A 27,349-nucleotide genomic window follows, 5' to 3' on the forward strand; every position below is an offset into this window, starting at 1 on the left:
AATCTATTGGAGTCGATGATCTTCATCTCACCTTTCAGTTTTACCCCCCCCACCACTCCACTCTAATGTGTGATGTCTTAATTTACATCTTCTGCTTGTGCTCGTGTTTTTCCTGCCACTTGATTTATTACCACATATTTGGGGTCAAACAATAGTGACCACGTCTTGTCAGACATGACAGCCCTTCCATTCTTTTTCTCCCCGTCTGTCCCCTGTGATCATCCCGTCTCCTTATCTGTCGCGATTGTGTTTTGAATACCCTTCCTTTCCTTCTGTCCTTCCAGTTTCCTTCAGATCTCCAGTCCCCCCCCCACTAACCCCCCGCTGTTCATCTTCGTAAACAACACAAGGCTGTTTTCTGGCTCTTGAACAGCTTGTTCCCTTTGCTCTCCAGCAGGATGTGAGACCTGACCTCAGCCTGGAGACGTGGATGCTTCCTTTCTCATCAAAGATTATCTAAACTCCGCAATTCATGGGAACTACCAAAGTCGTATCATTGTGCTCATTTTACAAGTTTATGTTGTCTCTTTTGTTTCTCCGCTCCCCTCATTGGAAAACCTTCGTAGTGCTGACGATTTAGCCTTACCTCATTTCACTCGCTGCCTGCAATCACATGGTGGCAGAAGAGTTAGGAAAAAGAGGCAAAGTGGGACAATTTTAATTATCCCCACATTCTAATTACTCCATTCTCCACAGTGTTTCACATCATTTAGTGGAGATAAATGAGTGTCTAGCTAGCCGGAGGAAATGGGGAGTGTTCATTATTTTAGACAAAGCTCAGACCCACCTCCCCAAAATGATAAACCAACAGGAGAATAAAACAGCAATTGCCTGGGATAATGGCGATAATAGAGATGACGATGATTGCCAGTGTTCTCCAAGGTGTAGCCCGATTTACTGACAAGTGCTGGTTATGATTTACAAATGTCTATCAGTCAGGCTCAGGGGCATTTGAAATGGAAAATACATTATTCAGTGTTTGGAAGGTGGGGGCAGCGTTCACTGGTGTTTATTTTGATTTGGTCCTCGTGGTGTACGTCATGCTTATTTTTTCTGTCTGTAATTTAGTTGCTAACTAATATAAAATCTATATGTTTGTATATATGAAACTGCTTTTCAGTTAATTGTCCTGTCCCTTTATAGAGCACTCATTAATATCCAGATTTCAACCCCAGAGGGTAATTGAAGGGCAATTCAAGACGTTGAAGTCAGAATGGGCAAACACTAATGTGCAATTTATTTATAATAACGTCTGCTGTTGAGCATTACATTTACAATTACAATCCCTGCTTCAAAATTATCTAAATTGGAAACATTTGTTTCTGAAAAGATGGAGCTGCAGACTTTTGAATATGCCCAAGACTTATTGGCAGTATTGTGAATATTAAAAAAAAAAGAAAAAAAAAGACATATTTTCATTTGCACTACTTGTGTGTGCATGATGCACATATCCAAACTTTTTTTTTTTTAAGAATTATATTACATTTGTCAAGGTTCATTCACTGTCCTCCAATCAATCCTTTGTGTCAAATGTGGTTGCAATTTTACAGTTCTTCCACTCGAGGGAGCCCTTTGGTGACTCCTGAGGCCTGCAATAACAACGTTCAAAAATGTACACACGAGCACAATTCACTGTTTTAAATGATTATTGGAATATTACAGTACTCAATTCGTAATTTGTTAAACATTTAAACCGGTTCAGGTGCAAACCTCCTTCCTCCTGCTCCCTCCACTCACTTCATCCTTCTGAATTTAAACTTAAGGAAGAAGTTTGCCGGCGACAAACCCTCTGCTTTAAAGTTTAAACATTCATGCAAAAATATGTGAAGACTTGTGTCATAACATAATCACCCTTTCACTTCAGATTAAATGATTAAAGTCTCTCCCTGTATATCCCATCATTCTGTGTGGGGATTACTGGATTTGCATGTTTTTTTTTTCTTTTTGATTTCAAATGAAACTGAACTTTAAGACTCGTCCTCCCTTCTCTTCCACTCCTTCACCCACTCTCCATTCACTATCATTGACAAGTACATGCCTGTTCATTTTGTCAACACAACTGAGGGACAGGAGTGCCTTCTCTTGCAATTGCTTCACGGGTGTATTCAACCTCCACGTGTGAATCATTTCTGCATGCCACAATTTATTACATAAGTGCATATTAATGTGTGCGATGTGTTTCTGTGGGCCAAGTATGTGGATATATGTAATCTCCCTTTATCCCGCTTCTCACTAACTCTGCAGGGTTTAGTTTGATGGGTGTGAGAGCAGGTTTGTGCTTGCCTGCATGCTCCTCCCTCGTGTTGTACTTTTTCTCTCATTCTTCTCTCTGGAGCGTTGATCTCGGATGTTGTACATTTAGTGAAAGGCTAAAAACTTCTCTATGGGTTCAGGAAGTACGTGCGGTGGACTGACTCGAGAAAAGGTATTGATGCTGCGCCTCTATTTATGTTCCTGCTCCACCTTTTCATGTTTTTGGCTGAAGTTATAGTTCTCTGTGTCAGTGATTGTACACATGAGTGGTTTTCCCCCTCACTTCCCTGTTAAAGTACACTAAAAATGTATTTTTGGTCAAGTTAAGTTTGATGTGCATCATTTTAGGCCTCACCCTCATTTAACAGTATCTTGTGTGATCTGTAAAGCTTTTACTGCATGTTTTTCAAAGTTGTGGAACATTTGACAATACAGGCATTAATATCAGTAGGCATATAATCCTCAACCTTCCCCTATATAGTCATCAGCTGCTGCTTTTGTTCCTTATCCTGACTCTAAAGTTTGCACGTCATTCACAATTAAGGATAGGTTGTACACTGAGAAGTATTGAGCAACACTTGTTTCCCAGAAGTGACAACTGTTTAGCAGGTGTGGTACAGCAAGCCACACCTGGATGTAGAATTCATTTCAAGCTACTTAAATTGCCAGAAGTTCAACATTCAGTGCATCAGGTCGTTATTCTATCGGTGCTCAGTGTTGATGCTGTCGTTAAAATTGAGTTTTTCAAACACGAGGTTGAGGTCAAATGCCTGATCTTTACTGTTTAATTAATGGTTGGATACCAATCAATCGCAAATGTATGTCTTACTAAGCGGGTGATGAAGGAGGGACTGAGTGAGAGAGAATGAGTGATGGAGAGGGCAGATGTCCGTTGTCTTTTCCTGTTGTGCTCACCACCCATTGCTTTGTCACCTCCCATTCCCTCCTCCCTCCTCCCTCCTCTTCCTTCCATCTCTCGTGAGGATGTGATGTTTGATCTTATTATTTAATGTTGTGTCCCACACTGCCGTACTGCTGGCGCTGCGACTAGCCAGCACCTGGACAGAAGAGCACGGGACATGAAAAAGAACAGAGCAGAGAAGGAGGAGTGTGTGGAAACGGGGAGCAGGCAGAAGAAGGGGGATTTTCAAAGAGAAAGTGATTGGATAGACGCTGCAGGATAAAGATGACAGGAGAGGTCTGTTGTTCATAGCAATCTATTCAGTCTGTGTAATGACCTATTTGTTAATCTGCAGCGATAATTTCACCAGGAGCAGCATTTTACACAGCCAAGTGAGAGTTGAACAGCAGCCGTTTACTTTGCCACTTGGAATCAGTTTGTCTTGGACAAATTCAACATCCATACGATCTCCACTGCCGCATATATCGTGGGGGGGGGGGGAGAACAAACAACTTTCTTGCACCGAGTGTTGTGGAGGAATGGAGGTCACCTGGATGCCAAATGAACACCTGACAGTATATTGAAACCTGTTGGACCAGCCAGGATGTCTGGGTTTGGGAGGAGCAGGAATTCTAAACCTCCAACCGAATCCGTCTGTGATGTGTTGCAGCTGGTGAGCCGTACAGTCTGATGTGCGAGCGAGTGCATGTGTGTTGTGGATTTGATTCTGCAGGGGTCAGTGATTATGTCATGGTACTGTACCAGCAGCACTAAGCTCTTGCTTTACTTCAATTCTCAGGGGAACAACCTATTATGTTTTATGTAATGTCATTGTCTCATCAACTGAATGCTCTGATTTTAATTTAGATTGTGATATTTACTGGAATGAAAACAAGCTGCATCATTCCCAGTAATAATAAGTAGGTTAGGACTTGGCGTACAGAAATTGTTGATAAACCTTTACTTCATATTACAAAATCAACCATTGCAATCTTGTAATTCTATTTTTGTTATGACTAATTGGACAGCAAATGTATGGTGGCTCAACTGGTTTTGTTTGCCATCACCTGATACTGCTCCATCTGTCACTTTGCTGTCCTCAATTGTATCTGGCTTCAAGGGGAAGACCTTGCCCATAAGTGTCAACACTGGCAAGCCACATTTATGTAGTTCTTTGTGTGTATAAATGCAGCAGCAGTATTACTTCCTTAATCACTGTTTCTGATTGTCTGTTTTCTCTTAATACTCAAGACAATAATCGGTTTATAGGCACAATTTAAAAGCTGTAACATATAATGTGTGTGAGAGAGAGTTTACCCATCCGTTCAGTGGGAGATTTTCTGCAATGCAGATATTTGTTTGGATATTCATGACAGTCCTGTGTCGAGAGGTGCTTACAATGCAGTTTGATGTATGGGAAATACTTGTGCGTCATCATTTATTTTACTTGAATGAAGAACTGATAGTTTATCATGTGATAAATGTAGTGGGTTTGTCCTCAAATGAGTGACATTTCGAAACCACGGAGGGAAATTGCATGGGCAATATTTCAGACTGCTGTGGGCATCTTTGTGTGCGTGAGTCTCTGGCAGGGTTGCAAAACTGGTTTGAATACCACAATGGAAAATTGTATTTGTCAGCAGTTCAAGAGGAGACAAGCCATGGAATCAGCAAAGACAAGCTGCTTCTCAGCTGACCAGCTGTGTGAAATTCAGTCGGTAGACGTGTCTGAGCAGGTGCGGTGTGTTATCATAGATTACAGTTGATGGACACTGTTACTGGTCTCACACTGATGAGGGATATTTGTGTGAGGCACTTTTGTAAGATTACTTATTAAAGGAGTTTTGATGACTGTTTGGCTCACACAGTTTTTCCAGATGTGCACTAAAATAATTTCAATACCATGACTTGGTCTGTGCCTTTTTGTGTTACTTTGTCGTGATGTCACAGTGCGCGCACAACCTGCATTAATAGAAATGTACACATCACGTATGATTGTTAGCTGAAGGTTAAGCTCATTCTGTCCGGTTCATTTTGTCTTTGCTAAGTCTGCGGGAGTACCGGGAGTATTTCTACCCACTCCTTATATATGCCAAACGGAATTTACAGTCCTTGTCAAAACCTGACTAGACTCACAAACAATACCATCAAAGGAAGGCTTCAGCAGCAGCAGCCGAGTCACCCTGTCCCGTTCAATCACATACTGTAAATCATTAGATTAATGTGGTAAACTTGAGATCGTCGTTGCTCGAGGCTGGCTGCGCTGAAATGCTCTGTGCATTTTAGATTTGTCTTGACATATGCAGGATTATATTTCTGGTGAACTGTCGTGTTCACTTTTGCAGACTTGAGATGGTGAAAGTCACAGATAGATGTGGAATGAGCGTATTGATCTCGTACTATTTATATTCTTGTGTGGGCTGAGGGTTGCAGTGTTTGATTCTTAAGACGCCGTTTCACACCGGCATGTACGGCGATTCCATTTGAGGAACCTCATTACTCAACATTGCCGAACGAGAAATATGTGACTGATGAGTCGAAAGAGCAGCAATATTGATTGTGTTGGTACATGTAGGCAGTTGGAAGATGTGCAGTCCTCCGCTCTTCTTTTGTGAACTATTAGACTTACATAACACCAATTAGGTTTGGCAGGTCTGGTCATGCATGGTTTTGTTTTGTTTGTTTTATAGCAGGGCGTATGTTGTCATGGCAGGTTCAGAAGAAAGAACTGTATCTATTATTAGTGATGCATATTCAAATAAAATTTGCCTTTAAAACTTCAGTAGATTAACAAAGTATTACTCTGTATCTTTCCGCGCAGAGCACAGAGCAAGTCGCTGCTTTCTGCCGCAGTCTCCATGACATGAATCCCGTGGACTGCCCTATGTCATCCTCGTCGTCGTCCTCTTCGTCGTCCCTCTCCCCAAGCCCGGTGTCGGCTTTGCCGCCAACAGGAGGCGCTGCCGCCCAACGACAGCTGTCCCATGCCGACAAACTGCGCAAGGTCATAAGTGAATTGGTGGAGACGGAGAAGACTTACGTCAAAGTGAGTTCAGCTCCATGAAAGACGGCCCTTAAAATCAAAAAGTGATGATACCGGCACATTTTCACACTGTGACTTATTTTTGTGTCATGCCTTTTATATTCATACCTATAAGCTTATTCCTCCAATTTAAAGTCTTTGATGATGGCTCCTCTCAGAAAGGCTCTTTAGTTAACAGACACCTACTGGTACCCAGCTTCTTTCCTCTTTGAACAGATCTGATCACAGGTTCATATTCCTCTCTCCTTCTTTTTTTAAGGACTTGAGCTTCCTAATAGAGCGCTACTTAACACCTCTGCAGAAAGAGAGCTTCCTTACACAAGATGAGGTACTTTGTATTTCATATGTACATAAACACCCTCAACGCTGGCCTGGCTTCTGAAGGTAGTACTAACAAAATGATGGACGTGCTTGTTGCAGCTGGATGTTTTGTTCGGTAACCTCGGGGAGATGGTGGAGTTCCAGGTGGAATTTCTCCGGACCCTTGAGGATGGGCTCCGACTAGTGCCAGACCTGGATAGACTGGAAAGGGTGGAACAATTCAAGGTGAATATCTGTTGACATCATCTTGAGTCATCTCGTAATTTCCTGTCACTTTAGAGTTACTCCCTCTGCTGCTCAGAACTTGCTCCGACTTGAATAATTTAAGTTCTAGAACTCAGTCTAATGCTTATGGAGCTCTGCAAGCACACACTATTATGAGACTTCTTACAAATATGAACGCCCCTTTATTGTTTCACAATCACATTGAAAGCCGTGACACTGGATTGACAACAGGCCCTCTGTGGGTTTCACAGAAAGTGCTCTTCTCCTTGGGTGGTTCCTTCCTATATTACGCCGATCGCTTCAAGATCTACAGCGCCTTCTGTGCCAGTCACACCAAGGTCCCAAAGGTCTTGGCGAAAGGTAGGAATACACATTCTGAGCAGGTATCGAAAGCACCATCACTACACGTTTCTGTCAATGTTGGGACTGTGATTTATTGCCGCTTTCCAACAGTAGTGGTTTATAGCTGAAGGGCTTGGGTGGAAAAGAAAGTTTTTTTTAGTCATATGCCGAAAGGGTTCAGTCAACACAAAGAGAGACACATGCCTGAGTCAGACAGGCAGCATGTATTATAGAACTGTTTTTCAGAGCTCATTTGAGTTCTCACTTTTGTTGTTGTTGTGTCTCTTGAACAGTTTGGTGGTTGTATGGTCAGTACACAAGTTTTCAGTTTTCTACTCATTCGCCAACACTTATAACTGACAGTAATTGCCCAATTATACAAGCACCACACTGTTGCATTCACTAGCATGAAATTGCAATCAAACTGATTCTCAAATCCTTCATTTTGTTTTACTGCCCCAGCTAAGACGGACCCAGATTTTAAGGCATTCCTGGCTGAGAGAAACCCCAGACAGCAACACTCGTCCACTCTGGAGTCGTACCTCATCAAACCCATTCAGAGGGTCCTGAAGTACCCGCTCCTGCTGAGGGAGCTCCACTCTCTCACGGACCCTGACAGTGAAGAGCACTACCACCTCAATGGTAAACTGATAACGTTTGTGTTGTCACACTTTTACTAAATCAAGAGAATTGATCTTTTTTCCTGATCTATGGCATAATAATGAATGGGGATCGAAGCAATTCCCATGGTTGCGATTTTAAGTACATCATAAATTAATAAATCGTTGTCCCTTTTAGTTGCAATGAATGCCATGAACAAAGTCGCAAGTCACATCAATGAGATGCAGAAGCTTCATGAGGAATACGGAGCAGTTTTTGATCAGCTCATCAATGAGCAGACTGCAGTGAAGAAAGAGGTAACATCACTTCTTTTCAAGCTTTATCTGTACTGGCTTTGACACTAGTTTTTATAACTGTTTCTTTTAACTTTTTTTGTTTCATTTCAGGTAGCAGACCTCTCAATGGGCGATCTTTTATTCCACACAACAGTGGTGTGGCTCAACCCTCCAGCCTCTTTGGTCAAAAACAAAAAGGACCCCGATTTAGCAGCTTTCGGTGAGGATCAGTGTCTCTTTTATTAAACTGCGATTAGATAGTCTGTGTTTCTATGGAATATAATTTCAACAAAGATATACACATTACTTAGAAGAGTTTCACGTGTATACACAAGAACAGAAACCAGATATAGAAATGGCTTTCATGTATTTGTAAGATAAAATACACTTTGAAAATTGTGAATGAATTCTGTCGTGTTTTGGTATTATGCTGTTAGAAGTTGTTAATTTGCCATTAATTCTGCTACATTTAGTCTATGATGCATTTGTTAAATTTTCAAGACAATCTCTTCACTGTGAATATTTGCACACTTTGTATCAAACGTGTTTTTTGTAGATATATTTTCGTGCAATATTGCTCTGACTTGCAACAGAACAGTCACACATCGAAGCACATGCAATAGATGTGCGGTTTCACTTTTCTAAGTAACTAAAGAGCCTTTCTTCTGTCTGCCTGAATGCTGAAAGAATCGCCGCATACTGTATTCTACACTGTAAGAGTGTCCCAACAGTTGCAGGCACGCAGCACTTTACTATATAAAACTCTGAGGCTTGGTGTGCAGTTCGAGGCTATTTCAGGAGGTGTAAAAAAATAGATGCAGTCAAGCATTTTCACACAAGGAGTCTTTATACCAGTTTTTACTTTTTACCTTTAGTAAATATTAATGCAATAAAAGGCAAAGTTCACACACCAAGCTGTGCCTATATGCATTATACATTTTTTTTACAGAGAGCTTGCACCTTTGGAAATAAATATATGTTAGATTTTATAGGTCTTTTCTTGCAAGGTGATGGAAAACTGATAGCTCTTTGCATGCAAGTCACACAGCTGCCATATTCAGTCTATTTTTTATCTTTTGTTGCACTAATGCATTTTATGTGTTATTAGGTGGTATTTTTTTCATAAATGCTTGATACATAGGCGTTCATTGACATTGTGTCTGAAACCGTTGTTCCACTGAATTAGATCATGAAAATGCCTTTGATAGAAGTGATGAATAAATGTTCTCATGGCTTCTCTCCATCTCTCTCACCTTCATTTAGTGTTCAAAACGGCAGTTGTATTTGTGCACAAAAGTGGCTCCAAGCACAGAAAGAAAATGGTAAGTACTGTAACAGTTTTTTTAAATGTTGATTTTCATCTTTAACATACTTTTGAGGCATGTCTTTCGTTGATGTATTTTTTGTTTGTTCATAATCTCTGAGATCACAAAAAAGGTTAAATGTCCTTCATGGGAAAATTTGCTAAGATAATAAAGATAATATTTTTTCAGAAATATCTTCGAGCAGTATAATTTCAATGTTCAGTGTAATGGGAGGTGGTTGGGTTTGGTGAACCAGCTCTTCTGTTACTGCACTCTTGTGCTCTCTGCTGTTGTATTGTTGCATTACAGGGGATCCATCCATCCATCTGTCTATCTTCATTGCTGCCTTAACCTACAGTGGATATAACCAGTCTCTCTTTTATTTTTTTTTCAGGGTGCATCGCATCGAGTCTCGGTGAGCGACGACAAAGATCATTTCCGTTTTCGTCACATGATTGCAACAGACTGTCTGCAACTCCGTGCTCTTCCAAGTAGGTTTTCCATTTTAAACATGGAGCTTGTAGCAAATGTATTTTTGACTCTCTACATAGATTCATCACACTGTCACTCTGCAAGTATAGACTAATACTCCAGTGATTAAAAAATTATGAAAATTAAAACAATATTTAGTGTTTTGGTAGTTTCTCTGGAAAACTTGTTTTTATTTAATGATGACTTAGAACCACACACAACCATATGTACATTTAGGAATTCGGAATTTGGTCACGGAAGAGATTATTTGCATTTGAAAGTATGTTTGATGAAATTAGATTGCTTTAGATTAATTAACAGTTGTTTTGGAGGCTCTAGAGTCCTAAAAGTATCCTATAAGAGATGGTGATTATACATATGAGTGAATAATGCCCAGAGGTAAAGCTGTACACAGTCCTGCCTCTGTCCTGGGAAGGCTTTAAATCACCCTCAGACAATTCAGCTCAAGTATGATTTGATTGTTATATTAAGGGAAAAACAAACTGATGGAACAAATCAAGGGAATACTTTCTTTAATGCAAGTCAAATATCTTCTCTCATCTCCCCTTCAGACTCTGAGGGCACAGCTGTGTGTGAAATCGTCCACACCAGGTCAGAATCTGAAGGAAGGCCAGAGCGAACTTTCCAGTTGTGCTGCAGGTATTTTATTGTATTTTGACACAGGACTACAAGAATTATAAACTGAATGACATGAAAGTAACAGTAATATCTTGCGTGTGCTTGTTTTTGCATCCTTTCAATTTAAAGCTCCTCAGATAGTAAAAAGGACTTTTTGAAAGCAGTGCACTCCATCCTGAGGGAGAAACAGCGCCGTCAGCTTCTTAAGACTGAATCTCTGCCACCCAACCAGCAGTATGTCCCGTTTGGCGGGAAACGCTTGTGTGCTCTTAAAGGAGCACAACCTGCTATGAACAGAGCAGGTAATAATGATCCTAATGACTTATCATCAACATAAACCAAGGTCTAACCTATGATGCCAATAGTTCTGTAAATATTACCAAAATGAAATGCAGGGTAATGTAATTCTTATGTCTTTCTTCTTAGCATCAGCTCCGTCTCGAACGCTGTCCCGCAGGAAGCTGGTGAAAAACCGTATTACCATTGACACGGACCTGGTTTTCCATGGCAACAACAACAACAGCAATGATATGAACGCCTCCAGGCATCATTCCTCCAATGCGCTGCTCTCCCAGCATGCCCCACTTCAACCCACCAAGTCTCAGGGGGAAGACACAGACCGCTGGGTGGAGGAGCAGTTCAACCTGGGCTGCTATGAAGACCAGTGTGACGGCATCGATTTGGGACAGGTGAAGGAGACGGACATACTGAGCGACGATGACGAGTACTGCAAGTCTGTCCGAGCTGCAGCAGCCAAACCGGCAGCTCTCGAGGAGGAGATGGATAGACTGCACCTCCAGGGCCAAGATGGCAGCCCGAATGGCCGGGTTGAGGGCGTGATAAGGGAGGAAGTCGACTCGGCTTCTATTGACTCTTTTGCATCCTGTGGTGTCTCCGTCCCACAGTGTGCAAGCTCCTCCTTAAAACTCGCCCCATTGAAGCAATGTGCTGTGGAAGGGGTCACGAATCAGGACCACGACACAATCTGGGTGCGGCGGGACGACTTAACCAGCGGGTGCAACAGCAACGTCTTCTGATGAGGAAAAATTAGAAGCATAAGATAAAGAAAAGACGCAACATAAAATAGGGGTGCAAGAAAAGACTGGACGATGTGGATACAAGCTTTAAACAAGTAGAATTTGGAGAGCAAGAGTTAAAGGTGTTAAATCTTACAGTCCTCCCTGTACCGCCTCACAATCCTCCTCTTCCTCCTCACCTGCATCCTCACTCTTCAGACAATCCTGAACTACTTAAACACCAAGTCAATAAAGAAAAGTAACCTGCAACTGACTTCAGTGAACATATTTTTGCGTGACCAAGAGACTCTCGTTCATTAAAATGGAACCTGAACGGATCCTCACCGTGTCGGACATGCACCCGGGAAGCACACACACTAGTTGCACATGAACAAAAAAATCACTGCATGAACACAGTGGAAGTGTGTGTGTTTGTGTGTTCATCCTGTAAATGCATATAATACACTAAAGCACAGACACAACAGAGTCACGGCAGCTACTGTACCACACGCTCATTGTACTGAAGAGTCGTCGTCACTGAACTGTGACCTTCTGGCCAAATTATCTATTTTTCAACACAGGAATGTGGGTGTTATATTTTTCTGACTCTGAAAAACTGTGTTTGTATTTTGAACACTTAAGGGCTGTGTGTTACTGAACTTCTCTTCAGGGGCTTTTTTTTTTTGGCTGAACGACTGCTGAGTAACGTATGGTGAGATCCACCTAGCTTTATTGTGCTTTTTATTGTTTTAACTTAATAACAGCTGCACATCTGGGTACAGTCGGGTGTACAACAGAGTGCTGTTAACCTCTTGTAAGAACTAAATAAGCGACTCTCACCTTTTCTTTTTATATCCTCAAAAGAAAGTTTGGAAAACAGGGAGTCCTTGGATTCTTTATTTAAATATTGCCTTTTAAAAAAAGATATACTGTCTCATTTTTAATGTTTACACCTCATTTGGCTTCCCAGTGTTATATAAAGTACTTTTTGTGTGTCTGTGTCGGAGACAGGCTTGATAGAGCCATCACTTCCGCCCTTCACATGAATGTTGTCGCTTTCATTTTGTTGTTTGAATAAAATGTAGTTTTTATTTTGGTAACTGATTTCATTCAAAGTCATTTATACCGGGACTCGCTCTCTCTTCATGCTCCACATCTGTGATGAATAGCAAACGCCAAACGACTCTTTGTTTCACACGAATGATCAGAGATTCAGATTCCATCTTCTGCTTTCAGCCGTTTCCTCCTGCCTATCGCTGCTTTTCCATCTCTGTCCACCAGGCTGTGATGTTTCACTGTCATCACCTCAATGTGCTTTGTGCCGCGCACACCTCACTGGATACTGAATATGCACTCATATATGTGGGAGCAGGACTCTGCAAGTTACTCTGAATGAGAGGAGAGTGGATGGAAATGACACACTTTGGACGTTATTCTTATTGTTGTATTTTTTGCTATTATGGTGATAGTTTCTTAGATTTTAGCTTTACTGTGTCACATAACTGGTAAGGAACTGTGAGACACAATCACCTGGCCTTGGAGGCAAATCCTGTGAGGACTCCTTCGACTTCTCCCTTTGTACTTTTAAAACTGTGAAAGTGTGCAGATTTACCATCTTTATGTTAAAATAAATTTTCTAAATATAGCTTTTGTGTGAAAGTGCTATTTAAAAATAAAATAAAGATCAAAAACTGTTTTCCTCCCTGGGACCCACACAGCTTCTCTCATTAACAGTCTTAACATTCTTTGTTTTTGACTTGAAATGAAGAGGTGAAACAAAAGCGGGCTATAAAGGTTAGATTCAAATTAAAAATGTTGTTTTTTCTTCTTCTTTTTTGCAGCACTGTCATTCATTTGCATATATGGCAGAAGACGGCTCTGCTCAGTATTCATACCAGGTCATTGTGGTGTTCGGATTGTTGCCCGAGGACTCCTTCTGGAGAGGCTGGATGGTCATTTTCTGAGTTAATTAAGTTTGTCTATAGGCTGTTTGTCTGTGGACCAGGTCGGGCTGGCAGGCTTTCCTGTGGTCTCTTGGCTCCCAGCTTTGAGAGAGTCCACAAACATTGTGATAAACAAAATGTCAATTGTGAGGCGGAGGGAATTGCTTTTTGAGGAAAACAGACCTGCTTCATGGAAGAGACTCAAGCCTTTCAAAATGTCATCAATCAACATATCGGAGACAAAAGTTTCAGAGATGAATAGAATAACGCGTTTTTATAATGCATATTTAGAGACAGTGTGGGACGTTTCAACTGATTCTTCCAGATATGAGGGGCTGAGGGGATGGTGGGCGGGTTGCTTGTCTGTAGCGAGAGATAATCTGGCATCTGCCCTGTAACCTGAAGATTATGCTCCTCTCATCAGGACCGGTCGGTGGAGAAAACCACCGCCAATCCATCTGCTGCGTAATCCAAACCAAGTGAGGCTGCAGCAGCCAGAGATTAACAGAATTAGACCGCGCGCACCTTCAGCGTAAAAATCAAGTACGACGCCAAATCTGCCCCAATATGTTTGAATATCACATGAAGAATACGTATAAATGTAATGCATTTGAAGCTTTTGCTTCTTTTTTTGACACATTGAAGAAAAAGAAGCGCATCCACTTAAAGTATCTATGTGGTATTTATATGTGTCCATAGGTTTCGAAATGATGGGGGTATTTACGGTGGAGCGCCTGAATTGGCATTTATTTTGAAGTATTTTTACCGGAAGCTTCATAACTTTCATTCAGGTTGCTTCCACTCATCCACTCAGTCCCTTTGGCTTCTGTCGCCTTGGAGGCGCACAGGATAGTGGACGAGCATCACCTCACTGTCAATCTGCAGCTTTTTCCCTTCTTTTTGCAAATGTTTTTCTGACTTTTAATGATTTTGCACGGAAAAGTTGGATCCACTTATAACTTGTGACAATCTCCTTTTTTTTCTAATTAATTTGACTGTTCTGGAGTGGAGCGACCGAACTGGAAATGAAACTTGTGCCGCGCGTCGGTAGAACATGCCAGTTGTGTCCGAGCTTGGGTAGTTGCTGTTTATTTCTGTCATGCTCTCAATATCGGCGGTGAGTTCGCCTGGAGCACAATGGAAGAAAGAAGGAGGCTTTTTTGCTTCATTTTTCTCACGGCGCAGCTCTTTTTGAGCTCTGCACAAGTCCTCAGAATCGGTAAGCGCAACAAGCTGTTTTACGCACGGATGTATTGGCGTTTGTTGTTCGAGTTGTTTGCTGCACTTGGTCGGACTCAAATGCAAAACAAAATGTGTGTGCTTGTCATTTTCGTTCTATCAGATTAAATAACATTTGTGTAAATTTGTTATTTTAAGTTTGTGTCATGAGGTGAGTGCAGTTTGGTGACCTTACGTCATTTTGTGTCTCAAGGTGATCTTTCCATTTACCTGCAGCAAGTAAAGATTAATTAACACATTGGAAAATGTTACCTGTATATGCTAACAAAATACACCATGAAGACTTTTTGTGTGACTTATTGTGCCATATGTTAGTCCTTTGTGCCGCCACAAATTCAATATCCAGAAAGTACAGTTGAGACAAAGTCTTGCCACAAAGTGCACAAAGTTAAATGTCGCTTCTGACACTATTGTTTTGTCAAAATATCACCAGGACCATTGACCTTTGAATTAAACAATACTGAAGATCTAATCGGTGCATTTGCGTGATATTTTTCCCATCAGAAGGCTGTTCGGTGTTGCACACGCTTGTTGCCACACACAAATAGTTATACTGAATAGATTATTGATCCTTTAATGCATTCTTCTGCTGGCTATACTCCAGTCAAAGGGCATTCTCATTCAAAATATGTCTCCGGCTCATTCTCAATCCTGCTGTCATCAGCCTGGTCCATGTAAGAGAAGTCAGAGCGCTACACCTAGATTTGATTAGAGAAGAGGAGGCTGCTGAGCACTGAGGGCTGTGTTCATTATCCCAGCGTCTCACTTTAGGGCTTTGAATTAGAGCGGAGTGGAGCAGTCATATGTAGACCTAATTGACTGAATAAATCGAGAATTGGTGTCAGGGCCACCTGTTCTCAACTTGGAAAGGAATAGAGTGCTGTCCTCGATAGTTCTAATTCTGGATTGGATGCAACACTGTGGCAGGCAATCTTTTGGATGTTGCAAAATGCATTCAATGTGTTCCAAATTTGTAAATTAGAAGAGCATGTTTTGCATTTTGTGGATTGATCTTAGTTTTTTTATTTTTCCCTTTCTGACCACACCACACATTGGGCTTCTGCACTTAGTCGCTCCTCTCTCATTGTACTACAACTCAGTGCTGCAGACATGCAATGAAATGTGCAAAGGTATGACAAATAGGTTACCTGTTGTTCTCAACATGTCTCTGAATAAAAGGTTTTATATTGGATCAGAGTAGTTTTGTGACATCAGAAATAAAGTGCGTTTAACTTCCTAATCTGTAAACAAAACCAAAGTTGTCCTCTTTTATAGCAAATCAAGATGTGGTCTTTTAGGTTTGAGCTCAGCTCAGGTGTCTTCTGGAAAAGCCAGTAAACTTTGGAAACAACAACAACCCCCCCCCCCCAACTAATTTCAGTGACAGAATAGTTTGATGGTGGATGTATAGTTCTCGTAAAGAAGTTAAGAAACAACAACAGAAATATAGCATGCACACATCCCTGGATGGACGCACACACGCTGTGGTCAATCTATAGTCACCGATAAACCTCAAATGCATGTCTTTGACTGAGGAAACAAACCCATACAGAAAACATACAGCATACATACTTGCATATGAAGGGTCCCAGATTCAGACCAGGGATATTCTCACTGTGAGGTGAGAGTAACCACTACTCCATTGTGTGGTATACCTCGGTATGATAATACCTATTTTTTTTTTTTTATATAAGATGATGCTTCTCTCTCCTCTTTTTAATTCATTAACCTTCTCATTAGTTCATTGGTACAATCTCATGCAGTCCAACTCTATAACAAAGTTATACTTTTAAAAGATTCTATTCAGAGGTGTTTGATATAATCAGAGAGATTTATTACTTAATTACATGATGATGTTTGAGATGTTGGTCTGCAGTTTTGTTGAGTTTAACTGAATTATATTGATATAATATGTATTATATCGATGATTATATTCACAAATATTTTGTCAACATCATTATCGTACATGAGTAGTGGGGTGGAAAATATGAGCAACAACTCCCAATGTGATGCAGTCCAGAGGAACGCTGCTGCAAACTACAACCTCACAAATTAACGTGTGGTAAAATTAAAACCTCTGTGAAAAGCTCAAGCAAAGCTGAACATCACTACCTTCATAAAACCGTAATTTATTACTGGACTGCTGCAGTTGAATCACGTCGGGCTGTAAAAATGTACCACATACAGTGAGTGACCCACAAGAGTGTAGTCGGAGCATTAAACAACCCATTAAAAACAACTTGCATACAAGAGCTTAACTGAAAATCAAGGCAGATTCTAATCTAGACATCTGAGAGAATTTAAGATGACCAGATTGGTAGATTTTGTTTGTGTAGCATAAACATATAACACAAAGAGGCCGTCTTTGCAAGACTCGCTGAAATGAAGTTCATTCCAGCCATCGCTCCACATTTGTTTGTGGCACTGTCTTAATCAATTCTGGGTTCTGGTATCAGTGATGGAAAAACTGTTGCAAATTTAAGAAGAAAAAATTGAGTTCTCTGATGTCCTTTGAAGAGTATTTGTTCATTTTATATAGTGAAGTCGAGGTGCACATGCAAATGTTTTTATGATCTGGAGTTTGGCTCAGGGTCAATCATTAATATTCTGTTCCATTTGAGACCAATATGTTCAGCTTTAGTGGCTCAGCGCTGGCTGGGAACAACATTGGTCTTCAAATCTACAAAGATTTACATACATAGACTTTATCTGTGTGAATGTGTGTGTTTGTGTGTGTGTTTGATAAATGAAACCCACAGAAGTGCAAAGTTTGGCTGCAGGTGCTACTTTGTGTTAAATTGATTTGCTTAAGTTTAACTGGGGCCACAGCCTGAATTTATAGAAAGGGTACCTGCTTAATTTTATTCATTAGTTCCCTTTTCCCCCTCTCCAGAAATTAGGTGAGCTATTAAGCTATTAGGAATACAAATGCATCTGGGTTTTTTTTGCCAAATTGCACCGGGTTTAGGAAAGTTAGTTTCACTCTTGTGGAAGATATACACAGATATCCTGTGGAATTGGCTGCCTCCGTATCGTGATCATTCATCATGCTGGCAGAAAACCTAAAACCTTTTGGCAGGAGAAAAGAAAGAGAAACCCAAAGTTGGTCATGGGATCACATGACGGACGGCTTTATTTGTATGTATTGATTGTGTAGTCTGAAGACTTGTGTAGACTTGTCTTGCGATGGGCAGAATGAGTTTAGGATGGCAAATCAAACAAACCTCTTCTCTCCAGTCCTACCCCAGCTGGAGCCTGGGCTCCTCTGACGTGTGGCTGCGAAACAAATGATTTTGGCGTCTGAGCCAAACTCCTGGAAGGAAGCTGTGGGGGTTCAATATTGTAAGAGCAATCCAAACTGCTGTCAGGTGGCAAAGTCAGAGAAAGGATTGACTAACATCATATTCTTGAAGAGTCATCTGTAATGAATTTGCCAAACAATTTCCAAATCGCTCTTGATTTCTCCGCCAAATAGGTGATGAGATGAAAATATTTCATTCTGCAGTCATAACTTTGGCAAACACGCACTACAAGGCACATGATGGAGTGCATGGTGACATTCAGGGGGTCCTTGTCATTTTGTCTCGTTTTTTCAGCCTCTGTCTTTCATCCCCTGATTGTTTTTCTTTCCTTCTTGTTTTTCACTTTGTACAGTTCCCTTGATTTGCTTTTGAGAACAAAATGTTTCCCATGCGCTTTTCCAGCCAGAACAACAGAGTGCAGTGAAATGTTTGACACTTAAGACCCCCTCCCCCCTATATTTTACTCTCTCTGCCTGTAGCCGCATCACCTGTCCAAAGTGCATGGCAATCTGTTTTTAGAATTTTACTGAAGGCGGTCGTTTCTGCCACACTGAGCATAACGGTGATCGGTCTTTCTTGTCCAGCTCGGTGATCTTTTCTTTGCCGTTGCAACGATCTGTGCGGTTTCTGGACCCCAGGTACTGAGTGGCAGCTTCATGTGGCCACTGAAAAGCAGTGCTAAATGAAAGATGGCTCAACTACAGCGTGTTTCTTCCGCAGGTCATACGAAGTTGAAAATGTGAAGATCAGTTTAACATCCCTCTGCAATAATTAAGAATTAGAAAATGCATGCTAAAGGAAGATTGTCATCAATAAATCATCATATTTTGAATTTCTAATGTTTAAATCTCGCAATCCTCAGAACTACGTGGCTAAAAAAGTAAAGTCAGACCTTGATATTGCAACACAGCATATTTAGGTCCTTTCTACATTTTGCAAACACACATTTTGCATCCAGGTTGTGCAGGGTGATAAAACGTCCCAGTAATCTTTATGCAAATTGCTTAGCTCCTTTGATTTTAAAAAGAAAAAAAAATACAGAAATGCAGCGTCTTGTAGCAGTTTGCCAAAACACAAATTAAGAAAATTCTGGGTTTGTATGAGGACCGTGATCTTTATTATCTTTGATTTCATGTTTACAGCCACCCCGGATCAGGCCATAATGAGCTGTGCTGTGTTTTAGCAACCTCTGTGCGTTACAAATGTGTCTGCGGTTTATGCAGATAAAATCACCTGCAAACCTAAATTGGATGTTACAATGCATTTTCTGTGTTCCCTTTGAAACATTTTAACATCCATTTGTTGTGTCTGATATGCCAGATGGAAGAGTGTTCCTGAGGTTAATAATTCCTCATTATTTGAGGGCCAAATGAAAGCTTTTAGAGCTCTGAGGTACATTAATTCATTTGGAGGAAAAAGGAAAAAAGGAGACACCTTGTTTAAAAAAAAAAAAAAAAAGTGCCATTTCTGTGACTGCAGCAGTCAGAAGAAACACTCAAGTTCAAGTTGCTCGGCAGTAAGAGATGACAAATGACGAATGTAAAACAGAGTTATTTGTAATTGAACAGTGAAGCGAAAGATGGTGTGTGTGAGGGAACACACACACACACACACACACACACACACACACACACACACACACACACACACACACACACACACACACACACACACACACACACACACTGATCATGTTGGCACAAATCTCACAGTAGCTCTAAAACCTTTGTTTTTCTCTCCCACTGTAAGGAGATAAGGACATAATTAATTCATCTTATTGTACAAAATATCTATTTGTCTTAATTTGCAGTGTTCTTCTAATTACAAGGACATTCCAAATGACTTTTCTGTGACCGGGACAATTGTGGCTGTGCAGTTGAAGGGAGTGTGAGTGTATGGAAATCAGTGGTGTTTGCAGACAAATCATCACTCCTTAATTATGCAGAAAATACCAATGAGAGCTTCACAGATGAATCATTATTTGCAATGTGACCGACTACCGTGCGCATGTTTGATTGTGATATTGACACAGCGAGACATTAAGTCAGATATACATTGTTTCTTTGCTCTTAACAGAACACACAGAGTTTTTCAGACTGAAGTACCTGAGCAGCAGTTCTAATGCCTTCTCCCCTGTCTGCTGTAGTACAGTGTCTTTTTATTGTGACCAACAATCAAAATGGTCAAATTCACTGTCCACCCATTTTGAAGGCCCAATAATTCAGGATGCCTCAAGCAGCTCCCTGGATTTTTATCACTGCCTGTTTGTGGAAGTGCGGAACCAAAATGTGCTTCAAAGAGTGGGCTGATATAAATTCCTGTGGTATCTCACAGTCATTCCAGGAGCCAGGCACATAAAACCAGCACAGACACAAGGAATACATATACAGTCCTGTTGTGAAGCTTTTGTCTTACAGTTTTGATGTAATGCTTTTGTAATGTTAACTAATTTTGGAAATTTCTTGATCGGTCAAGGTTATATATATGTTATGTACAGTATATGTTCTTGAAATTCAATTCAAGTTCAAGTTATTCTACTTTTTCAAAAATGCTGAAGGCACATTAACATATGAAAAATGGCTATTTGGTCTGTTAATAATAGTTAAATGAGGTTCATTGAAATGAAAGCGCTTGTAGAGTGATTTTATTTAAAGGATGTTTTGTTTATATCTCACCAGCTGTGGAACTAATTCCCCCCCTAGGATATAATAAAGATACTTAAACTTGAAAGTGAAGATAAATACTACTGTCATTTCTTGAGTTGCATAATCGCTGAGAAGTAAGACATTTGCTTTTTAGAAGGTGCGAGAAAAAAAGTTATCTCTAGTCGGCGTATTTCATACTTCACAAGAAAATTAGGAACAGAAATCATGGGAGGAGATGGAATAAAGAGTAAATGTAGGTGTAATCATTCTTTTCTCGCAGCCATTGTTTGGGAGTTCTCTCAGCTTGTCATCATGACATCATCTTGGCAAAACCTTTCCCTTGTTTGATGTCCAGCACCGACTGTGTGCATGGTCAGATGTTTAACGTACGTGTGGTTAATGGCCTGGCGTGAAGCGATGTGCAGAAATAGATGGTTTTATTAAGCAGCTGACTGAATAAAATGATGTTGTGGGAGGGAGTAGGATGGCATCCCAGGAGTTCTGGAGTGTTTTGTGTGAAATGTTCTGACTATCGCCCGAAAACAATCTAATTCCTCGTCTTGTGGCGCATGTAACCACATTTACCCGTTATCATTCAGTCATTAAGTAGTTACTATGGCTCTATTATGGCATTAACAACGAGGTCACAAATTAGGCAATTTCAGCGGCATGAAACACTTCCAGTAAGCACAACAAGATGTTTCTAATCTCTAGACTCGTACAGATTAAACGGACAAGCTGCGGCTTTGTTAATTAGAAGGCTTGCACTGGATTACACTTTGACTTAGCAAAGCAATTGTGATGCCGATTATCCATTTCCAGTCGTTTTCGTGAACCAAACTATCGTGCATGTTTTCTACATGGGTACAAGAGTGCTGTAGAGAATTATGTATTCCACCATATTCATATATTTGTTTACACATCAGGCTTTGATCGGAAACAAATGCAAAATTCCACAGAAACCCTTTCGATCAAGTGGCGAGCAGTTTTCTTCTACCCGTTTCAAATACCAGTCCGACAATTCACCTGTAGTGTTAGATTGCTCAGGTATATAAATAATGTTGGCCCACTGCCCGATTAATCCAAAAATATATATAGACAGTGTACCAGATTCTCCTTAAATTCACTTTGGATCTAGGATTGGTATCTCAGACATTTTAACAGGTTTAGCAAAGGGAGTCGCCTGGATTACTCTTTAGAAGCGGCACGTGATAAAAGTAAACACTGGAGCTGACGTTACTGATATTTTCCTTTATGAAATGAAAATTGAAGTGTAAATTTCCATTTCTATTATTTAGTGAGCTGCTGGACACCTTGAATTCCCCCCTTTGGCATGAAAAAAAGTATTTTCTGCACACATAGGTTTGGTCTAGTATATACGTTTGAGATTTAAGTGGTGACTCTAACATTCCCCTGTCACTGTGATTGTGATGGTGGTTGTCCATCTGTCTGTGTTTGTCCTGTGATGGACTGGTGGAGTATCAACCGTTCACCCTGCCTCCGCACATAATCTGGATGGTTTCAATTCTCAGACCATGCGACTGGATAAAGTTGTACAGCAGATGGACGGATTCCCCCTCGGTAGCATTTCTCCCCTTAACATCTGCTTTGCAGTTTCAAGCTATTTAACAGTTAAGTGGTACAAAACAAGGACACTATTTTAGCATTGTCAATTATCTCATAATGTACCAATTATTTCCTCTAATTCAGTTTTGGTTTGCATGAAATACAGTATATGGGAGTATCCTTGAAGAAAAAGTAGGGGTGTATTGTCCTATATTTCATTCCGATTCAAACTACTTTCAGGTTTGTGTTTAATTGGCTTTTAATAATACATTGATGGCTTTTGATACTGAGATGCAACGTGAATCCTCTCCCCACGGTTTGCTCCGTCTTGAAGAAGTGATTCAAGATTCAAAGCATGTTACACGCACAAACCATATGCTGCACTACAAAAATACAAGCGGCATTATGTATTATGAGGCATAATAGGTCATTGATTTACCACACAAAAGCTGTTTTTCACATGCTAAAGCTCTGTTTATTCCACTATTTGCACACCTATTCACTCGCACTTGAATTATAGTACACACAGAAAAATGTATGAATAAAGCAGCGGAATCCAATTTTTAGCCTTCACACTTATAATACCCATGCAATTATGTGTTCTCTGCTATTAATCATAACTTGGAGGAAAAGCTTTTTACTCGGACTGGACAAACAACACAATAAGCAAAATTTGATTTGTCAGAGAAACCTTATCTGAAGAGAAGTCTCCTATTAAATGTACCAAGACAGACAATTATTTGTTCATTTAATATTTTACTTTTGTCCCTGTTTTGACTTCTAATGCAATGACTCGTCCAACAAAAGCCTGTTGTGAACTTCCACAAGAAGCTCTTTAGAGCCTTTTTATTTTCTGCCCTTTCACACTGTGGGGAGCAATTACGCTTCTTCCATTTCATCTGGCCTTTGAATCCACACTTCACGTCTCCTGCACCCGGGTGGCAGGATGTTGATGAGGAGTTTGAGGGCAATTTCAGAAGCCTTGTCTGAACAGCATTGTTTCCTCCTCTGGTGCTGACAGCTCGTCCATGCAGCTACTTGTGTCTGGCCTTGTGCTCCCACACTGAAAATGAGAGGAACAGCTATCTTTGCATCTACGGCTTTCTGCGAAGTTGAGTGTTGACATTATATTTAATACCTGACGGAATATTTTTGAATGTTTGTCTATGAGCGCTTATTAGACATTTATGGAACATGTGACGGCATTTTCACTAATGCAGACAGTTGTTTTAGAGCAAATATGAACATTTGATGCTAGTATATTGTGTATTCACAAAATGTTTTGGGTTCAAGTCCAGTTAGGAGCTTTCCCTAGCAAGTTTGCATGTTCTCCCAGTAGGGACTCCTCTGGGTACCCTGGTTTCTTCTCACAGTTCAAAAACAATCTTTTGAAATTAATACACCAATTCAAGAGTGTCTGTCTCTCTGTGTTTACCCTGTGATTGACTGATGGTCCAGGGTGTCCCATGCCTTCGGTATCAGCCTCAAATTGATACAGCAGACACAATCATATTTTCCTTTTTAACATACATGAAAGAGCTTCAATTAGATGTTCTTCTTGAACAGTAACTAGATTAAACAAGCTGTCCTAGAAATGTAGATTTTATAACCTGGCAATTTATTTAGTGGTGAAGTCAAAGCATGTAGTACCTTTCAATTAAGCTATTTAATGAGAAGAAGCACTTCACAAAGGAGGCTTCTAATGGTAAATTAATTCTAATGTAATGTCCACAACGGGAATTCAGTTTAATAGCTCACTGGAGCGATGTAGTTTTATCTTCTGCTGGTAAGTACAGTGTGTTTTGTGCAGAGCACATGAAGTTGAATGTTTTTTTGTTTTTTTTCCCTTTCCTCATTCCCTCTGGAATTCAACTGTGTTGCTCCTCCATTCTTCTCTTTAGGTGGGATTTTTGAGACCAGAGAGAGTGAGTTGGTGAGTATGGATGAGCTGGCATTCAAGTTTGCTGTAAATAACATAAACCGCAACAAGACCCTGATGCCCAACACCACCCTCACCTACGACATTCAGAGGATCAACCTCTTCGATGGCTTTGAGGCTTCCAGGAGAGGTAGGAAATCAGCCGCGGACATTTATATTGATGTTTCACTGTCTTCTTTTCAAATTACAAATTTTGAAACTAACCTTATAAACTCATTTGCCCATTTCTGATCAAACAAGTGGAACATTTTTTTGGAAAGATATTTTGCTCCATTTAGTATTTGTATTTGTAATGCTCAACAGCTCTCAGGGCTAAAATCTGCATTGCCTCTTGCTTCAATAGGGATAAGTACTGGTTTGGATGAGACTGGAAGAAGAATAGCTTGCCTCATTCTTCTACTATCAGTTGTTATACTCAGTGTGGGCTGTTTTAAATTGCTCCGAGGGGATGAATAAAGTATTTTGTATCTTGAGCCTTGAATCCTGAGTATCATAAAACCTAGTCAGCACAGCTAAAGCTATTCAAATGGTTTCAACAGAGATTTGATTCTTCAACAGAGAATCAATTTTACATTGAAATTTGAATAAGAAGCAAACCTCAGATTTACTACAGTAAAAGATCACTAAAATTTTTTTTTTTTTCCTCTCTGTTGTTTTGTTTTGTTTTTGTTTTTTCCACTAGTGTGTGACCAGTTAGCTCTTGGAGTGGTCGCTGTGTTCGGCCCTTCTCACAGCTCCTCGGTCAGCGCTGTTCAGTCCATCTGCAATGCTCTGGAGGTCCCTCACATACAAACTCGCTGGAAACACCCATCGGTGGACAACAAAGACACCTTCTTCATCAACCTGTTTCCCGAGTACACCGCCATCGCCAGGGCCATCCTGGACGTGGTCACTTTCTTCAAATGGAGGAAGCTGACCGTGGTCTACGAGGACAGCACCGGTAGGACACACTGACAGTCGGCAAATACTCCACAAACGCAATCCCGCTGGATTTTGAGTGCAAACACAAATTTGGTGAAGACTCTCTTGACATATATCGATCAGCCATTACTTTATGTCGCTTTTGAAAAACGCTGACCACTGCAGACTATCAACAATCAACAAGCGCCATCACAGCTCTCGCCTTGTCAAATTCACTCAAGAGCTGGAGTCGAAAATGAGGACAAAATATTCACTCGCTGCCTGAAATATAACACCTATCTTGTAGCAGATGACATGATGAAGAACACATCTTTTGTTATGTTGGTCTTTTTAAAGTTATGGCTGATGGTGTAATGTGGTGTACAAAAATAGGAAAGTTTTGAGGTAAACTGTGTTTATAGTTATATAAAAAAGCAGAGATTTAGCATTTACTGCAGTAAAGCAATTAAAATCAACATATAAACTGAAATATTGCTTTGTAAATGTGGGAAAACACTTCTGATAACATAAAATCAACCATGATATTTAAGAGGTTGTGTACTTGTGCTGCTCGACACCTGAATATGGATTTTGATCCCATAAAACCACTTATTGATATTGAAAATGTTTCGCTTTTAGTTACTTCATTGGCTTAACATTTGAGAACTGAGAGGGACGAAAGGACAGAAGTGCTGGCTTGTGTTTTCTGAACGTTACAATACATTCATACAGTATGTCGGGGGGATAATTACCAAACACAATTCTGTCTGAGCCAGTCTTCAATGTGCTGGCCAGTGAACCCAATCAGTGACTGGAGTCTGAGATCAGACTCCTAAAATTGTTCCCTTCAGACTGATACAGCAGAAAACACTCAACACTCAGGGCCTCAGATCCTGCCTCTCCATATATAGAGTCCTTCCATGACCCAGACAATATGAAATTCAGCTGGTAAAATGTCACAGTTTATAGATTTCTGTTCAATTCTGAAATGTCACGTATGCGCACACCTGCACAATATCTCACTCGTCCGCGGATACATGTACCGACCCCATGTGTGGCTGCATGTAAAGCTCAGATAGGAGGGAAGCTATTCAGCTGGATAATAAAGACCACATGGCACAGATCAGGGATGCAGGTGTTCTAAAAACAGGACACTGAACTCTGTACCCAAACTGAACCGGTGGCCTTTTCACAGGGGAGAAATAAACCAGGTGAGATAAATGAGACTCCTAATTATCATTCTCTATCCAGGCCTGATGCGGATGCAGGAGTTGATCAAGGCGCCGTCGAAATTAAACTTGAAGATCAAGATCCGGCAGCTGACGCCGGGTAACCAAGACGCCCGGCCACTGCTCAAGGAACTGAAGAAAGACAAAGAGTTTTTTATTCTCTTCGACTGCTCCTATCGGATGGCGGCAGAGCTCCTTAAGCAGGTCTGTACAGGGATTTATCCACCACAGCATTCTCCTTTCACAGGCTTCACAACACATTTATGCGTCCTTTGGGTGCAGCACATTTAATGGGAGATTTCAAAACGGCATCTTTTTATGTTGTTGAAAAAAGTATGAAACCCATTTACTGGGTTTTCTGATACCTCTGTCGTGTTTTGAATAATAGCATTGATATGGTACGGCTCTGCAAGACGACACAGCACTTCCCTTTTAATGGTCAGAATTCAAAATGGTCCACAAAGATTTAGTAACATTTGGTCAATGCCTATTAACCTAGTTGTTGATTTACGGTAACTGATAATGAAACTAACAGGCATACCAGGAAATACCGGATGTTTGATCTTAGTGGGTAAAATTATATTTCTGACATATTTCATTTCTTATTCAGTATATACACTTCTTTTACTGCCTTATTTCTTCTGATGTTGCAGCTTTCATCAATGGGAATGATGACAGAGTACTACCATTTCTTCTTCACGACTTTGGTAAGTTTGAAAAATGCACACACTATGATGTGGGTGCCAAAGTAAAACCAATCCAAAAGTGCTCATGTGACCTTGAACCACACTTAATACATTTGCTAGGGATTGCAATAAATGTTGCAAGAGACATTTCCAGGCTTACGTTCTTCTGATATGCTTCGTGTCACCATTGCACATAAGAGCATACGCAACATGTTTCTCCTAATATGTGTGGCCTCTTGCAGGATTTATTTGCACTGGATTTGGAGCCGTACCGCTACAGTGGCGTTAACATGACCGGTTTCAGACTGCTGAACATCGACGACCCATGGGTCGCCTCGACAATGGACAAGTGGGCGATGGAAAGACTGCAGGGTCCCAAACAAGAGAGCGGCTTGATGGATGGAGTTATGACCGTAAGTCCTGCAGTTGTTAATTTACATGACAGACACCCGCTCAGCTGAAAGCCAGTGATGCACATTTATATGCTGC

General features: G+C 40.6%; 2 protein-coding genes across 2 annotated transcripts in view; both read left to right on the top strand.

Annotated features, from left to right (window-relative positions):
• Positions 1–12,937, top strand: part of tiam1a (TIAM Rac1 associated GEF 1a) — a 51,934-nt gene extending 38,997 nt beyond the window's left edge. Inside the window, exons 18-29 of the mRNA XM_080509259.1 lie at positions 5,976–6,200; positions 6,457–6,525; positions 6,618–6,743; positions 6,995–7,103; positions 7,548–7,727; positions 7,884–8,002; positions 8,093–8,201; positions 9,245–9,303; positions 9,680–9,776; positions 10,329–10,416; positions 10,525–10,697; positions 10,822–12,937. Of these exons, the coding sequence (XP_080365385.1) occupies positions 5,976–6,200; positions 6,457–6,525; positions 6,618–6,743; positions 6,995–7,103; positions 7,548–7,727; positions 7,884–8,002; positions 8,093–8,201; positions 9,245–9,303; positions 9,680–9,776; positions 10,329–10,416; positions 10,525–10,697; positions 10,822–11,432 (1,965 nt within the window). The 3' untranslated portion in view covers positions 11,433–12,937. The remainder of the gene's footprint in view (positions 1–5,975; positions 6,201–6,456; positions 6,526–6,617; positions 6,744–6,994; positions 7,104–7,547; positions 7,728–7,883; positions 8,003–8,092; positions 8,202–9,244; positions 9,304–9,679; positions 9,777–10,328; positions 10,417–10,524; positions 10,698–10,821) is intronic.
• A 1,554-nt stretch (positions 12,938–14,491) lies between these two features.
• LOC308139224 (glutamate receptor ionotropic, kainate 1-like) overlaps positions 14,492–27,349 on the top strand; it is a gene marked incomplete at both ends in the record, with an annotated part of 31,979 nt that continues 19,121 nt past the window's right edge. The window contains 6 exons of the mRNA XM_080508575.1: positions 14,492–14,573; positions 24,008–24,175; positions 24,728–24,985; positions 26,197–26,378; positions 26,828–26,881; positions 27,103–27,273. Of these exons, the coding sequence (XP_080364701.1) occupies positions 14,492–14,573; positions 24,008–24,175; positions 24,728–24,985; positions 26,197–26,378; positions 26,828–26,881; positions 27,103–27,273 (915 nt within the window). The remainder of the gene's footprint in view (positions 14,574–24,007; positions 24,176–24,727; positions 24,986–26,196; positions 26,379–26,827; positions 26,882–27,102; positions 27,274–27,349) is intronic.

The sequence above is a fragment of the Blennius ocellaris genome, assembly GCF_963422515.1.
Source record: "Blennius ocellaris genome assembly, chromosome: 14".
NCBI classification, from domain to species: Eukaryota; Metazoa; Chordata; class Actinopteri; order Blenniiformes; family Blenniidae; genus Blennius; species Blennius ocellaris.